Source organism: Corapipo altera, unplaced genomic scaffold (genome assembly GCF_003945725.1).
Source record: "Corapipo altera isolate COAL_440 unplaced genomic scaffold, ASM394572v1 22b, whole genome shotgun sequence".
NCBI lineage: Eukaryota > Metazoa > Chordata > Aves > Passeriformes > Pipridae > Corapipo > Corapipo altera.
Window position 1 is genome coordinate 22,989,394 of NW_020884876.1, and position 16,685 is coordinate 23,006,078.

The 16,685-nt window shown below is 36.5% G+C and overlaps 1 protein-coding gene across 5 annotated transcripts in view; it reads left to right on the forward strand.

Annotated features, from left to right (window-relative positions):
* The window catches only part of COL25A1 (collagen type XXV alpha 1 chain), a 313,397-nt gene that overhangs the window by 177,484 nt on the left and 119,228 nt on the right, over positions 1–16,685 (forward strand). For 2 of the 5 annotated variants that reach the window (XM_027636120.1, XM_027636123.1), the window contains exon 5: positions 9,871–9,888. The exons of 2 other annotated variants lie outside the window; for them this stretch is intronic. In XM_027636120.1, the coding sequence (XP_027491921.1) occupies positions 9,871–9,888 (18 nt within the window). Of the gene's footprint in view, positions 1–5,230; positions 5,258–9,870; positions 9,889–16,685 lie in introns of all 5 variants that reach the window. One more of the 5 variants, XM_027636119.1, reaches the window with a different exon arrangement.

Sequence of the window (16,685 nt, forward strand, 5' to 3'; positions counted from 1 at the left end):
TCATGATGAGGAAACCTGATAAAAATGGGGGTTTTGGCTTCTATCAGACTTGAACTAAAATAGGTGATTTGAAAAGGCAGTGTTTCATCTTTCATCTTACCTGAACTTACTGGGGGTGACATGCAAACCTGCTGTTTGAGACAGTTTTTCTTCTTTTTCTTTTTTTTTTATTTCTCCTCCACATAGGTATTTTTAAACTTGGTCTGACACAGTAGCTGGCATGCAGCTCGTACAGCTGCAGTAAAACTGGATTCCTGTTTTCTTCTGAATCTCCTGTTGTATGTGTATTGACATAAGAGATTTTCAGGCAGCTGAAAGTAGCAATCTAACAATAAAATTTATGGTAGATTGTTTAGAAATGTGAAATAATTTAGTCATATAATTGTATCAGGATAAGAGTTTCTGAATTCTGAAAAAAAAAAAAACCAAACCAAAAAACTCCCAAGCCAACCCCCCCCTTCCTTTATAATAGAGGGTGTTTTTTCAGTGTATAATGAACCAATTATATTTGTTTTCTGTTTATTATATATCTCCTGGTTCACAACTGAGTGCTCTGATGAGTATTCCTTAAATAAAAAGAGATCTCTGAAGGATGAGTGGAGAAAAGTAAGAAAATAGTTCATACCTCCTCTTTTCCTTTTGTTAGAAGATTCTTTTATCACACAGTAAATTTTGACATGTGGTATCTTTTCTTTTAGGTGAGAATTTTCCAAAGAAATTAATATCTCATTAAAACTGTCTAAAGTAATAATACTTGCTGTCTCTGATAGAAAGTCTCTAAAGGTTTTGGATGCACTTGCTTACATATTCACTTAATAACAATAACCCCTAAAATTTTTAAAATATTTACCTGCAGAGTAACTCATATGTAAAAAGATAACTGCTTAAATGGAAAATGACTGATTTTATGTAGCACTGAAAAACTGATTAAAACTATTTTTCTTTGAGAGACATTGTATCTACAATATTCTTGAGGAGTGGAAGCTACTTCGCACAAAAACAGACTGAAATTGCATTTGTATTCTCCTTCCTCCCCTGTGTTGTCTCTGTCCATTGTAGGGTTATGAGACAGGCAGTTAAATGCTAAGTAAATAGTTGGGTACTCTTTGGGAAAAAAAAACTACTGTACAAACAACTTTGCTTTTGAGGATTCTACAAAAAAAGTGTATGTAATACTGCAAGTAAATATCCTGTGTCATAGTTCAACTTCAAATGGCAACTCAACCCCACATAGCCACTGGCTCACACTTCGCTGGTGAGATTGGGATAGAGAATCAGAAGGGTAAAAGTGAGAAAACTCCTGGGTTGAGATAAAGACAGTTTAATAGTTAAAGCAAAAGCTGCACGCACAATTAAAACAGAACAAGGAATTAATTCCACACTTCCCATGGGCAGGCAGGTGTTCAGCTGTCTCCAGGAAAGCAGGGCTCCGTCACACGTAATAGTTATTTGGGAAGACAAACACCATCACTCTGAATGTAAACTTCCTTCCTTTTTCTTCCACCAGCTTTATACACTGAGCATGACACCATGTGGTATGGAATATCCCTTGGGTCAGTTGGGGTCAGCTGTCCTGGCTGTGTCTCCTCCCAGCCTTGTGCACCCCCAACCTCCTCACTGGAGGCAGAAAAGGCCTTGACTCTGTGTAAGCAGTGATCAGCAGTAACAAAAACACCTCTGTGTTATTAACACTGTTTTCGGCAGAAATATAAAACATAGCCCCACTCCAGCTACTACAAAACCCAGCACATCGAGCCATTCCATATATTTAAAAGTCATAGCAGAAACCTGAAAAGGAAATGCATAGTCCAGAAGAAAAATTTTCAGTATCCTCTCTAGTATCTACAATAAGCAAACCAATATTTAGTGTACATGTGTTATATAAACCTACTCATCCCTTTCTGTTTCATGGTTTGTTGTTCATCTAGTTTTCTAAAATGTGTTACAGAGATTGTGTTAAAGAACACCATGTATTTGGTACTTGTCAAAAGCTACTTGCTAATCTGTAGTAGCAGTTATTTCATAGAACAAAACAGAAAGTAGTTTGAACTATATAGCACAGCTCTGAAGATATTCAGGTTTGAGTCAGACTATGGCTTGAATGCTTTCTCTAAAATGAATGAAGATGACTCTGAGTATTCCATAAGACTTCCAATGCAATCATGTAATGAACCTCAATAAATATTATCATATATAGGATTCTTCTCAGTGCACCCTGAAGTAACCTCATGTACTATTTCAGCTCATCTTTCTCATCCAGCCTGCATTGGTAGTGGAGATTCTAATTTTTTCCATTTTTGAAAAGTGCTTTCTCTCTCTTTCTAACACTAGAAAGAAGTGTTTGAGGAAGGAATGAAATTGCCATGGTTTGCTGTTAAAGATTCAATATTTTTATAATGAAAGAATATTATTTTGTTTCACAGTGTTTTCTTTTTCTTCTGAAGAGCGTTATGTCTCCATCAAGTTTTACTTTCCTCTCCTGTTCTACAAAGCAAATCCCAGAAGATGTTCGAAGGCTTCAAACCAAATAGCCCTGACAGAAATGGAGTCATGGGAGAAATTCCCCTTATTTTCCATTGTGAACAGATGCTTCTCTTCAGCCTACTGGGAATTTCTTATTCTTCTTTCTGAGACTCTTCAAGATGCTGCCTACAGTCCTGTAATTCAAGTGCAGGAGCTATGTAGCTTCGACAAACAGCAGGCAAAAATTCAACAGTAGTTAGAACACCTATCATTTTAAGGGAGCCCAAGTAGTATTTTTTTTTCCTATGATAAAGAAACATTCCCTGAAAACAGTGCTTATATTCACAATGCAAGCATTGATATAGATGCAAGAGCTGTTGATTGGTCCCTGTGAGCCAACAGTTCAACCCCATAATTTTCTTTCTACAAATACTTGCATAATTCTTTTCTGTATTCATTCATCATAAGAATAATTAAATCTTTTGGGCTAAATCTGCAGCAGACCTGACAGTTAAACTTAGCTGCTGCCCCCACAGCTGTGGGGAACTTTATGTACTTACCACGACCTTGCAGTTGAGTGTTTTAACTGGTAATATCTGTAGTTTATTTTCTAGAAGAAAATTTATTCATAGCCAGGGTTCAGCTCAGCCTTCATTTTTGTACCTGCAGCAGACTGTAAATATTTATGTAAATATTACTAGATAAATATCCTGTATTACCCAGTGCTAGAAAAAAATCTGGAAAAGCTAATAACTTGCAGATGCCTTAAGTTTTGGGGTGTATAGTACCATATTTAGAAATTTCCTAAATAATTATGAGAAAATCGGGGAGTGCTTTATTTGTGCTGCATATGTGGGATCAAGAGGCATAGAAAAGAAACATAATAATAAGAGCTGTGCTGTTTTAATGCTTTGGAAAGTGTTGCTTTCTTTTTCTCTGCTACCAGGGAAGGACTGTTCAGAGACAACATTTGAAAGATACTGTAGGTCATCCCAATAGTCACAAACTTTTAATAGGACATCAGCACATAGAAAAGGTAGTGGTCATGCAGGCAGCCAAGATGCGCTGACCCGATTTACACTCTCAGCATGTCATCTACTCATGATGTGACAGGAAACCACAGTAAGAGCTGGGGGGAAAGAGAGGTAAGGCATTTTATTCCTGTAGGGCTTCCCAGGCACATTAACTTGTTATTGGATCTGACAAGTAGGTTAGTGCACAGTAATGTACCAAAAATAATGAGTTGGACAATGTGTACATCCAGCCAATGTCCTTGCTCATACTGAGTATGTCTGGAATTTTTGGCAAAGTCCAGGATCTAGGCCTGGAGAAGAGAGATAGTTAGGGAAATCACTAGATGATATGGCATCAGTTTTTCATAGTTCTTATTATTTTCTTGATAGCTGGTTGAACTAACTTGTTCATATGGTTATAGTACCTATTAGTAATGGTGCTAAAGGTAGGAATACAGACTCCTCAGTGAAGAAGTCAGCAGAACCTGCAGACCTGATTTAGACTAAACTTTTCTGCTGATTTTTGCTCACAAGCCAAAGTAGTGCTTAGAAAGGGGACAAAAAGCAGCAAAGATAAAATGGATCAACACAAAACCAGCAAATATGTTATGTGCTGTCTCCTCAGCAACAGTGATCCAAATCTCGCAATGTGAGCAATCAGCCCTAGGGGGCCATATGCTTAGGAGAGACAGTCTTGAGAGGGGTGCCTGTGAAGCTCCAGGGAGAAAGTCTGGCTGCATTTAAGAACTTCTCTTCAGCAGACATAAAATAGTGTCCCATTTGCATAGGGCAAATGGCTGAGAGCTCACAATTTCAGCCTAAAACATGAATTTGGTGGCAGAATAACAGTACTCTGCCTGCTCTTATTCCATTGTCAGTGAAAGGTAACCTGACTGCTTATTGTCAGAAGAGATAGCAAATAAACATTAAATTTAAAATTAATCCAACTTTCTCTAGCCCTATTCTGTCCTCTGATCTCCTAAATGGGCTGTTGGTACAGAACCAGTTACTTAGTTACAACAGTGCACATCTGCTTTAAATCCGCTTTAAATCCTTCGTATAATTTGCATTCATATAACTAGAACCAGCTTCTGGACTCTGAAGAAAATAAGTAACTTGTAAGGTATCAGCAAGGAAAAGTCTATCTTTCGCAAGGGAAAAAAAAAGAAAGCAGGATAAGGCACAGGACTTCTTGGACAAAGTGTAGGTGGAAATCTATAGCACATCAGTGAACTGTGTGAGCTAAAGTTTCTTACTAACCATCATTACTTATTATAATGTTAATTTAAATACATATTACTTATGAGATTTGAAGTGTTTGCTCTTTTCATCTTGCAAGGATATGACAAGATTGTTCAGCAAATAGGCTACCTGTTCTGTTTTCTCAGTTATTTAAAGAAAAATACACAAGCCAGATGCATTATTTCATATGTTTGATTATGTTGGGCCACTGTGATTTGCCAAACTAGCAATTCTTCATTTCATGTTGAACTTGTCTTTTGTTAAACACCAACTATTGCCTGGCTACTTCCCACCATGCTGTTTTTATTAATTCTGTCTTAGGTCTGCTTCTTTTGCTGTTTCTTTTCTGAGCCTTCATTCTGAAAATATCTTTAAGATATTGCATTTAGCTGCTGACATAGTTATTAATCTTCTGAAGTCCACAGTATTCCCCAAGTCTGTATATTTGTCCTCATCTTCAGTGTTTCTCTGATTTAACTGTTCCATTTTGTTTTGACTTTTGATTATCCCAGGGCCCGATTGGTATGGATGGAAAGCTGGTAGGTGATTTATTCAAAACCAGTGTAATTTAGGTCTTGCATATATTCCCTCTTTGCTCTTTTAATTACTCATGCTGAAATGTATATTAGTCACATACTGGCTTCCTTCAGAATAACTTCCTTCAACCCTAGTAGCATGGATTTTCAAGGTATTGCTGAAAAAACTCTTTATCTTTAGTGTCTATCCAAGAAAATGGAGGTCAGCCGTGCTACTCCTGTTTCCTTATCATTTTCTGTTTGAATAAGATTGGAAGACAGATGTTCCTAGTTGGGTGCTCTGTCCAGAGAATGCTCCACAAGTGTAGTTTGATGGGGCCTTTCAAAGAACTGGATATCCCTTCTGACCACTTATCTGTGGTTCTTACTGGTTTCCTTTTTCCACAGATTCTTAATTTTTGTGGTTTAATTTCTCTATCTGGATTTTGTTTGCTGATTAGATATGAACAGCCTTATGTCTCATAATAACTGCATTTGTACAAATTCGAGATATTCTTTAGGGATATGCTGCTCGAATTAAGTTAGAATTAACCTTTAATTTTATACAACGCATTTTTTAATGCATTTGTACTTTTGTGTATATTTGTGTAGCTACATGTTTGGATGTATGAGCCTGGAAGTTTATGTTCCCAGCTCTTTAAAGATTAACACCATGGAAAGGTGTGAAAATCCAGTTTCTACACTTTCTTGCTCTTGCTTTTGCTCCCTCTTTCTCGCTTTTCAGGATGGCCATTTTCACTGATACCCAATACATGCTGTCTTTTCTGTCCTTTTACTTACTACAAGCCCCATCTCCTTTTCAAGCTCAACTTGTTGACTTATCGTGTCAACTTTCATTTTCTTCTCTTAAGACTTTCGCTGTGCTCTTTCTGCTATTAAGTAACTTGTCTGTAAAGTTTGCAGCATACAGTCAATAGGCTTTTCCTTTCATCTCCTCTTTTAGCAGATTGATAGCTTACCTGTTAACTTCAGCTACACCATGTGTATGTCCTTTTTTGTTTTAGTATCATTTATGTATCGGCATCTAATGTTAGGTTAAATTGCTAGGAAGGGATTAACTATCAACAGTGGAAGAGCTTCCATCATGGTAATTAGGCTGCCAAATGTATGCCCTTTCTTTACTGCAAAATAGTGTATTAAGCTGGTAAATAAGAGTACAGAAGGGAAAATTGTTCTGAAGATTTTACTGAAACCATGACATGTTATACAACTATACCCACCGTAGCCATGGAGATTAAAAAACCTCAAAATCAGCATTCAGTATGGATAATCAAGTATGTGAGTAATGATCCAGAAGTTCAAAGCAGCAACAATGAAAATGTACCTGATCAGTTACTGGTGTTGGGACTGATCCCTAAATGAATGCAAAGAACAGCAGTCAGTTGGTAGCTACAATCAATGAATTTTAGAGTATGTAGCAGGTTTGAATAAAGAGGTGTTCATTAGAAAAAAAAATCATAGAGTAATGCTGACTTTTCTTTAAGAGTATTTTCACCCTGTTTGTTATCTGAAATTAAGAGAAATACTTCCAGCTAAAACATTTTAATCCACAAGTAGCATGAACTGGGGGTGATTTTTGCAGTAATGAACCAGGATGATTTCAGCAGTCCTGGGGTCATTTTGGGAACATAAACAGATGAACTGAGCTTAAGCTTGCTCAAATGTGTTAAAATACCAGATTGAATTTATGTTGGAGGGTTTTTTAATGAGCACAAAAGTAACTCACAGAGTTACTGACCCTTTCACTGCATACAAAAATGTGAGAAGGCAAAATTAACAACCCTTTTTTGTCTCCCATGCTTTGAATTGCTGTTGTGTGACAGTGAGCCTTTCCAATCAAAAAGGTCACTATTTTGATGCCTTTCTACCCGTAGCTTTGTAAGAAGAGCTGATGAGTTCCATAATTCAGTGCTTGCTGCATCTTCTGGGTAATGTCACTAGATCACTAGTGAGAAGGGAAAATTACACTGTAACTGGAGTGGCTGGTAGGGCAAGGAGCAGCTAAGAGCATACAGAAATATGGAAGGATTGGAAACCATTGTAAAAAACATAAAATAATTACCTTCACTAATGTAAAGATCCTTCCATGCTAAAGGAGCTCATAGGCAACAGGTTAAAAAAATCCTGCGAAGAGTACTTTTGTATTCATCGTATGCATTTACAGCTAAATGCAGGACAATTGCAATATTGACAGCATATATAAACTAAGAGCAGTGCAACTGTTATATTCCCCAGTATCTCATAGAATTCTCTACATAAAGAAACATTGTCATATAAAAATTGATTTTCTAACTTTCCTCTCTCTGTATTGCAGAAAAGTAATTATAAATGCACAATAACAGAAAGGCAAATTTTAAAGTTGTTGAGTCTGAGAGTAGAGAACACTTTCATGGGAGCATGATTCCAACCCTCACATTCAATTCAGGATATGTTTGTGTTATGTGTGTATGTCTTGTATATCATACATATAGCATGTTACATTGAAGAAAAAAGTCAATTTTCAAATCTCTTTCGTTAAATATATATGTATATAATCTGTTTATTTGCTTTCTATCACTTAAATTCAACTTTTTGTTGCAACATTTGGTAATTTCAGACCTTCACTTACGTTTTGGTTTTTCTAATATATATGGATTTGAGACAGCTTTTAATGATTTGGCCAAAATGTATTAAAACATGAGATATACTTGTGAGCAAATGTAATCTAAGGTTTATATATAAAGTTTGTATTCAGAGGCCTCAGTTTAGATAATTTATATTAACTAATGTATCAGCAATAGTGCATCAGTAAGCAATTCCTGATGATTTTAAGATCAAGTATAGCATATAATAGATTAAAACCCCCTGTGAGGGAAAGATTGAGGTAAAGTCTGAGTGCTGAGGAGTCTCAGTTATATTCATTAACCCAGTGTGATGTGTAACTTCATAGAACTCACCAATTCAGAAAGCTTTACTTAATATTAAAACTTGCAAACCTCAGACAGTAATTTAATTTTTTTTTAACCTCTATGGTGCAGTGTTGTTCTAAGGAACTAATACAAAACTGCAGCATCTACAACAAGGAGTGCTTTAGGCTGCATTCAGTGTAAAGTTTAGATAACCACGATAACTCTGTATTTTACCATTATTCCTCTGTAACATAATTTGTAATATTTCTTGTATTTCAAAAATATTTTAAAATTTTCATGCGAATTTAAATTTTTTTAATTTGGAGCAAAAAGTCTTATAAATTGGTAAAAAAAAAAAAATTTTCTTCAGCTGCATTTCTTGTACACAATTGTTCCCAGTTGAAATGTTTTCTCCACTATCACCTTTAAAATCACAGAGAATCACAGAATGATTGCATTTGGAAGGGATCACTGGAAGTCATCTGGCCTAACCTCTCTGCTCCAGCAGAGCTATCTAGAGCAGCTTGCCCAGGATCGTGTCCAATGGCTTTTGAATATCTTCAAGAATAGGGACTCCACAATCTCCTTTGTGCCTTTGGGTATCCCCACAGTAAGAAAAGTGTTTCCTGATGTTCAGACAAAAAAGTTTCTACTCTCTGTAGCAATACTTTCTAGCTAAAATTAAGAGGTTTTATAAGACTTAAAAGATTTCTCTTTGCTCAGGTTTTGTCAACAGAAGGAAATGTAGTTTCAGTTCAACTGAAATATTATTTAAGTGTCATAAAACACTAAAAGCTAAGCTAGCCCTAAGAGTTTAAAGAAATTCTCTCTTTATAGAGAGAAATATATAAATATTTGTCTCTGTCTTACAGTGTGAGCTGATTGTCTGGGTGATGTAGTTCGTAGTCACAGCTACAGTACAGTTTGATAAAATAATCCTGCTTCATACAAATAATTTTTAATAAGTGGGCTAAAATAACTGATGACTTTCACTGGCTGTCCTAGGCTAGGGATCTTACTGATAGGAAGTCTTCTTTGTAAGGGTTTGCAGCAACAAGAGATACATACAGCTCCTCAGTGGTCAAAGGGTGCCTGTCCAGTTTCCAGGGTTGGTCTAAAGGGGATGTTGATAAATAAGAGAGAGGAGATGCATCAGCTGTCTCTTGGGCTGACTGACCAAGGTTCATCTACTTCTCACTTGGTTTAAATTTTGGTTATACTTACTTAAAACTGTGGTGCTTGCAGCAAAGGCAGAAAGACTATTGTTTGTTCGACGTGTCCTTCCAGTTTTGAGACTTTGTTCGTTCAATAAGCGGTAATTAGCACCTCCTTGAAACATGGAGCTGAGCCATAATAGAGAAAAAAATCCCAATACCTGCTTCTAAATCAGCTCAGCATCTGTGGATTCTTTCTCACATGAGAATTGTTAAATTAGGTGTTTCTGTCACTTCTAAATTGTTATGACTGTCTAAAATATGAAGTTTCTGAAATGCCGTTTCAGTGATGTGTTATTCTAAGTTATTTATAGAATCAGTTGCAAGAAAGTTCATCAGTTTGAACTAAAACATTCAAATTCAATATAGACTTGAGTCAAAAATCTGACTTCAATACAATTACTGTATTTTTTATTATCTCCTTATTAGAAAGTACTGTAACTATTTTCTACTATATAAGGAGTTAATCCTTGCCGTAACTTTCCATAACCTTTTCTTTTTCTTGTTTTTTCAGGGTCAGCCTGGTCCTCAAGTAAGTGTCATTTTATTTTCCTACATAAGTAATAACTAGATACAGGGCCCACCAAACTCAGGTTATCTACAAAGTATTTGGATTTTTTCTTTAATCCTAGTCTAATAAGCTAGAAACTGGTAACCATTGCATAATTCAGAAAGGCAAATATTTCCCAAGAGAGAAACATGCCCCCCGATACAGTTGAGTTCCCTCAGCTGTTTGACCAGATGGCGGGGTCAACAAAGTAATACTGAATAAAGCAAATCTCCTAACTATGGCTTGAAACTTTGCCACTGAACTTTAAAGCAAGATAAAATAACTTAGCAAATGTGTAGCAAATGTAATACTTCAACTGCTTATTAATCACATACTAATAATGTTGCTATAATCCCGGCAGCCTTCAGTTATTTTAAATATTGCACTGCTAGCTATTTTGATTAATTATATACACTGCTTTGAATTAGTTCTGCTTTATTTAAAATAGTAGAACTTTGTCTTGTGAGCTGTAATTGAAGACATGGAAATATAGGGACCAAACTTCAGTTCTAAGGTAGAAATAGACCAGCAGAAAGGAAACATTATGTATAGCAGAAATTAAATGTGAGTTATTTGGACTATAAAAATATGAAGGAACAAGAAAATAGGGAAAAAAAAAGCCAGTGCCAAAACCCAGCTTACTAAACTCAGCTGAAAAACTCAACCTTTCTGTATACTCCAGATGCTGTGTAGGAAGCTTGGTCTGTGGGCCTGTCTTTGCACAAGTGAGTTGCCTGAACCAGGATTTCTATGAGGGCCTTTTATCATAATCAGAATCATAATTGAAAGTTAAAGCTTTATTGCCTTTTTGACTGATAATTCTTTTAAGTTAAGATTTGCATTATGAGAAGCAAGCATTTTCTTCAGATTTTTCAGTTTTAATCATTATTTTCTGTTGAAAGGCAGACTGCATTAGAAAGCCTCAAACCACTTAGTCTGAATGCCCAGTATCCTTGCAGTACCAGACTCCATTTAATAGTATTGTATAAGAAGTTCATATGATATCAGAAATGACCATTGCCCATAGCACTTAGGTTTTGCAGTGGGGTCTTGATGTGTGGACTACACAGCAAGAGAGGTATCTTCAACCTCTGTGCTGCTGGGGGTTGATGAAGAGGGAGATTGTAATTCTGTGTGGCACTCTAGCTCTGAACAAGCTCAGTTGAGGACCTGAGGCATGTACTTGAGCCCATGGGCTGCCCTATAGTTGATGTTGACTTGTGCTGCCACCCATGTCTTTTCCTTCTGGGTTTGGACCCCCACCTCCCACATTTCAGTTGCTTAGCAAGTGTCTCTTGCTTGTAAACAGCTGCTCAGTCTTTGGAACACATATCTCTACGTAAAATGCTCTGGGGTAGCTGTAGGCAAAGAATCACAGTGGAGATTGCAGTATTCAGTGCAGTTTCAAGGGCAGAAAGGCAGAGAAATCTTGTCGCAATTAGAAGAGAAGTGAGGTGCAAACCATAGGAAAAACCCACTGAAAGTTCCCCCCCCCCAGTTGTATTAAGAGAGAATTCTTACATCCTAACTTCAGTAACTCGTCCCAGTGGAAGTGCTCAGTTGTGGGTCTTCACCATTATTCTGAGCAACGCGTGCCATTATTCTTAATAATGCCTTTTCCTCCTTTTCAGCTCAAGATACACTTATTGTGTCAGGAGGATATGTGTGTATTTTGACTGGCTGATTGAGTCCAGGTATAATTCTTGCAAGAGCACTGGTGAGGAAGTCATAGTGGCATCAGACAGTCAAGAGTCGTGTTTGGCTTTAGATCAAGATGCTTAAACCTAGAAGTTTGTGTGTGGATGTTGACATATGAGACATCTAAGCTCTCCTTGCAGTCAGAGCACCTAGAAACCTGTTCATCTCATTGTAAACTCCTCGGGCTCAATTACACTGCCTGCATTTGTTGCTGCGTGAGATGATCTAGCACCTCCAGCCTAGCCACTGACTTTTTTATGTCCAAAGGCTGGAGTCTGTGCTGGACCATTGTTGTAGCTGTCAGTCACAGGCAGCTGTCTTGGATTTCTAGAGAACCTCTCACGTAACACTGGCTGTACACATTCGTGCCTCTTAATTCCAGATTCTGATTGTTGGTGGCTACTGAATCAGATAACTATTCTGCTGAATTGCTTTCTAACCAATGTTGACATCTACGTGTCTCACGCAACTACATGTAGGCTGTACATTTAAATGTCTTTCTCCTTAAACTAAAACTCGAATTCAGATAACTTAATGAGACAAGCATTTTTTAAATATTGAAAGCTGTGGTTGAAAATCTCAAGACTTTTAAAAATTAACTTTAAAGTATCAACAGAAAACAGAATCTGTTCACATATAGATTTCTGTATGTGAACCAAGATTTCTCTTGGTTTGTTCTTAAAATAATGCAGACGTTTCAGCCAACTGTGATTGTCAGAAATTTCCCTGGTCTTAACTGTGTCCGTAAGAAATTCAAAATTAAAAGTATTGTCAGTTTGGTTAGTCAGTAAAGGCTTCCTGGCTTCAAACAACAAAACTGTTATGCTGACTACAGAAGCACTTAGAAAGTTTCTGATGTCATAGCCATGTAAGTCCACATTAAGATCAGAGATAAATTCTAATCCTTCTTATGCTCAGTGTTTTACTAACACCTATCCTTTTTTGCTATGGTTTTCCAAAAGTACACGCTACATTCACTCAAGACACACATAATTAATGCATACAAATATAAATCCATAACAGATCAGTAACACCTGCTGTCTTTTTATCTTTACTGTTTTACTGGTTATTTTCTTCAAAATTACATAACAAAAGATAATTTTGCTTCATGTATTCCCATTTTAAGTAACAGGAAACTTTATTACAACTCATGGCCTTTTTTTTTTTTTTTTTAGAAAAAGCTTATTTTTCTATTGTATCTCTGAAAAGTAAAGACCATAATCAACAGCTAAAAAATGTCTAGCATAACCTTAAAAAAAATAAAATTCCTTCCTGTGATTTTGGTTTTCTGTTAAAAAGAGAGCTGTTTTAAATACTGTGTAAGCTGTGTTTCTTTGTAGAAGAACAAATAATACACTATTTAATATTTTTGCTGAAACTTATATTCTGGCTTTTGAATGACCTCTAAGAATATCTGCTTTTTCTTCTCTAGAATGTAAATAAGTGTTTGGATTACCTTGTACCAGAAAGGTTTCTTTCCCAGTAAATCTATACAACAAATTCTGCCCATAAATCCTCTATTTGAAATAATGGAAGTATTCCTGTTTGTCAAAGAACAGGGTTTAGCTTCTAGTCTAAAGTTAAATCCATAAGAAATGTACTGTCTGGGTAAAGAGAGAAGGCTTGCTATTTTTAACTTTTTTGATTGTTTAGAAGTGAAGTTCATCTAAATACTGGAAACCAATGCTTTCAGTATTATGGTGATGGAAGACAAAATAATCCTTTAAAAAATCTTGCTGAACCAGAACTATTAACAATTATAAATATAGGGTGGTAGGGTGATGTTTAGGTGTAACTTTGTCTCAGTCAGCCACTGTTTTTATCTTCGGGGCAATATCCTTTCTCTGGCCTATCTCTAGCGCAACAGACTTTCTCTCTCGTGTCAGCACACATGATCACTCTTTGTGTGGGACTTTGAGATACAGCAGCCTCACAGATGCCTCTCCCTTCTTTTTGGCAGCCATCCAAATCTGCATTAGAAATGGGCAAAATATTAATGATTGATATTTGTTTTCATGGGATTCTTGTTTTCCTTTGTGTGAAATGTCCATGGACATGATGTTATAACAGTCTGAAATTTTCCAGTGCTTTGTGTATGATAAAGGGTTACCATAGCAATTCTGGTGACACATGCACATGTGTCTTTTTCACCATCAGGGTTTAGGGTATGTCACAGGAGTATTTTTAATTTCTGATTACAGAAATTCTGATTCATGCTTAAACTGGTTATTACTGGCTTGTGCTGTCAACAGAGCTGGTGGGAACCATTTTAGCTTTTTGTTTTCTGGTTTTTGTCAAAGGACAAAGAAACACAGTCAGCAGGACATAGGCCATAGTTTTGAGTGGTTTTGGAAGGCAACAGTCTATGGAAGAGATTTTTCATTTTCTAGAGAACAGTGTGATGGCAGGGACACTCCTAGACATTAGAAAAGAGTTGAGTATGTGGCAGCAGGAAGGATGGGGAAGGGGTTGTATAAAGAAAATGCATTTTAATTCCTGGTGAGTTTCCCTTTCAGTTTGGGTAGTTTGGATAGCCGTCTGCATTCCAAGACCTGTTAAATATTCCTCTCAGAGCATGCCATTCAGTAGTGGGGCAGTTGATAACATCGAGCGGTCATGTATGTGTTTTCGTGGCTATGAGCAAGGTACATAATATGTCTTATTGACTAAAGCTGCAACGTGGCCTGTACCTGTCAGACCCTTAGAGTTGGACATGCTTCTTTTGTTCTGATCACCATAAATTGAGATGTAAGCTCCATATTGCTTGTTTCCAGCAGTTTGCTTTCAGGAATACCTCAAGACTCTTTACTTGCATAGAGAGTGGCGGAAGGAGGCAAGAAATACTCTTAAAAAGGACAAAATCAGCCTAAGATTGAAGAAACAGTTCATCACCTTGAGCTACACAGTGCAGTAATGTTGCTCTTCCTGAGACAAGCCCAGTGGTTGTACCCAGGCCATTAGCTGTTCCCACTCTAGAGAATGATCTTGTGGGGTGTTTCTCCTTCTAGAAACTGATACTCTAAGCTCCTCTGTAAACTTCTGATCCTGCCGAAGGATTGTAGGACTCTGAATATGCAGATGCTAATCTGCTTTTGAGTTACAAGTTGCAGGTCAGATTTTACTGTCAAACTTTAACAATTAGTTTATGAACATCAGGTAGCAGACTTGTGAAAGTCTGTTTCTTCCTTCGTATGATAACAAAGTTAAGTCCTTGATCCCTCTGCTGCTAATAATCATTTACAATAAATTTTAAAATCAGAAATTAATCTTAGCTGAGGGCATCATGTAAATAAACAAACTTGTACTAAGTTTCATATGGATTTAGTGTGCAGAGTTTTACTATTTGCTTACCATTCTCCTTTCTAAAATGGTAATAGAATTTGTGAACACTATTGAAATTGTGAGATCTTTTTAGGAAACAGCCTATATTGATTTGTGAACATGAAGAAACAAAAGCCATTATCGTGGCTTTTCATATTATTTTGGTTGCTAAAATGAACCACATCAGAGAATGTAGGATGAGAAATCATGCTCAAAACTCCATGTTTACTGTGTACATAGATGTTTATGACAGAAAAGATGCAAGAAATGTGTCTTCTCAGAAGGAGCTAATGCATTTAATTGTTTTAAGGTATGATGCTTTCTCAGCATTGTATGTAATAAAACAGAAGTTAATATTGTTAAAAGGCATTGACAACAACAATGAGCACTTTCAAAATATAAACCACTTCAGTTTCCCTTGGTAGACTTAAGCACATGTGTAAACCAGGATAGCTGTGAATATTACAGGTTTTTTTGGCTAAGCAGATAGTATTAGTGCAAATAAAAGGATTCATTGCTCTGGGAAGAAGAGAGCACAGAATCGGAGATTTAGGGGCGAATTGTTCTGAACCATCAGTTATACCAAGACTAAGGAAGCATCACACAAAATTTAAAAAGGCTGAGGGAGTAAGTTCCAGTCATCAACAAGCAAAATTCTCATAGCATTTGATACTGTGCTCTGCTTCCAACATGTTTTTTTACTTGTCTTTTCCCACTCTTTTGTCAGGAATTGCAAAGGAGCCTCTAATGGCAGATTAATGACTTCCCTACAATATGCTAAGTGAACTTAGTTGGGGATAATTAGAGTTCTTAGAGCTCTGCTCATCAGGCTCTGTCAGACACCCAAAGGGACGGGATGCCAGACCCCTACCCCAGCTGTGCTACTGTGTTCTTTTACCTACTCTGATAGGCATGCTTTTGAGTTACAATTTCAGTAACTATCTGGTGCTGAAATAGCAAGATGTTCAAATGTTCCACAGCATTTCCTGGAATGGATAATTTATTTCTGATTTTCTTACTTGATTCGGAAAAAAATATCAGATTTGAATTTTACAATTAACAATTCAATCTATGTTTTGATTTTCTACAAACACAAAATTTAGAATAGTCATTATATGGAATTCTGTGGAAAGGGCTCTTCATGGAACATTATATAGGCTCTGGATGTCCTTGTAAAATAAATTCTGCTCTTAGGAAAGTGGCTTCTTTTACTGAACCTGAAGATCTCCTTTCAGAGTAGCTATATGCAATAGATGAAGAAATCTTGGAAGACGAGTTTTAAGAACAGTGTAAGTTGTTCAGCCCATAACTTTTGGAAGTCAATCCCCTCATTTTGTAGTTCAAATAGTGACAATTTATGATACTGTTACTCTAAAAAACCAAGTTCTAGAATAAAACAGTATGTATAACTAATATATAAAAATTTAAAGAAAATATACAGGACAGCTTTTTATTTGTAGGGTGTTGCCAACTTTTCTTCACAGTGGCATCATTAACTTCTGAAAAGAATTGGGTTTGTTTTAATAAAATAAACATGAAGGTCTGATTCACTGGTTACATATGCCAGCCTATGGGGAATCACAAATTAGCATTCCATCTATTCATCTAGAAGGCAACAGTCACCAGGGCATACTAGATCTTCTAACAGCAAGTGAGAAACTGTGAAGCAAAAATTACTTGTAAGACTTAATTTGGTAAAGCATCACTTAGGTTAACACAGTACATATGAGTACAAAAAAAGCAATTGCAAGCCTAGTACT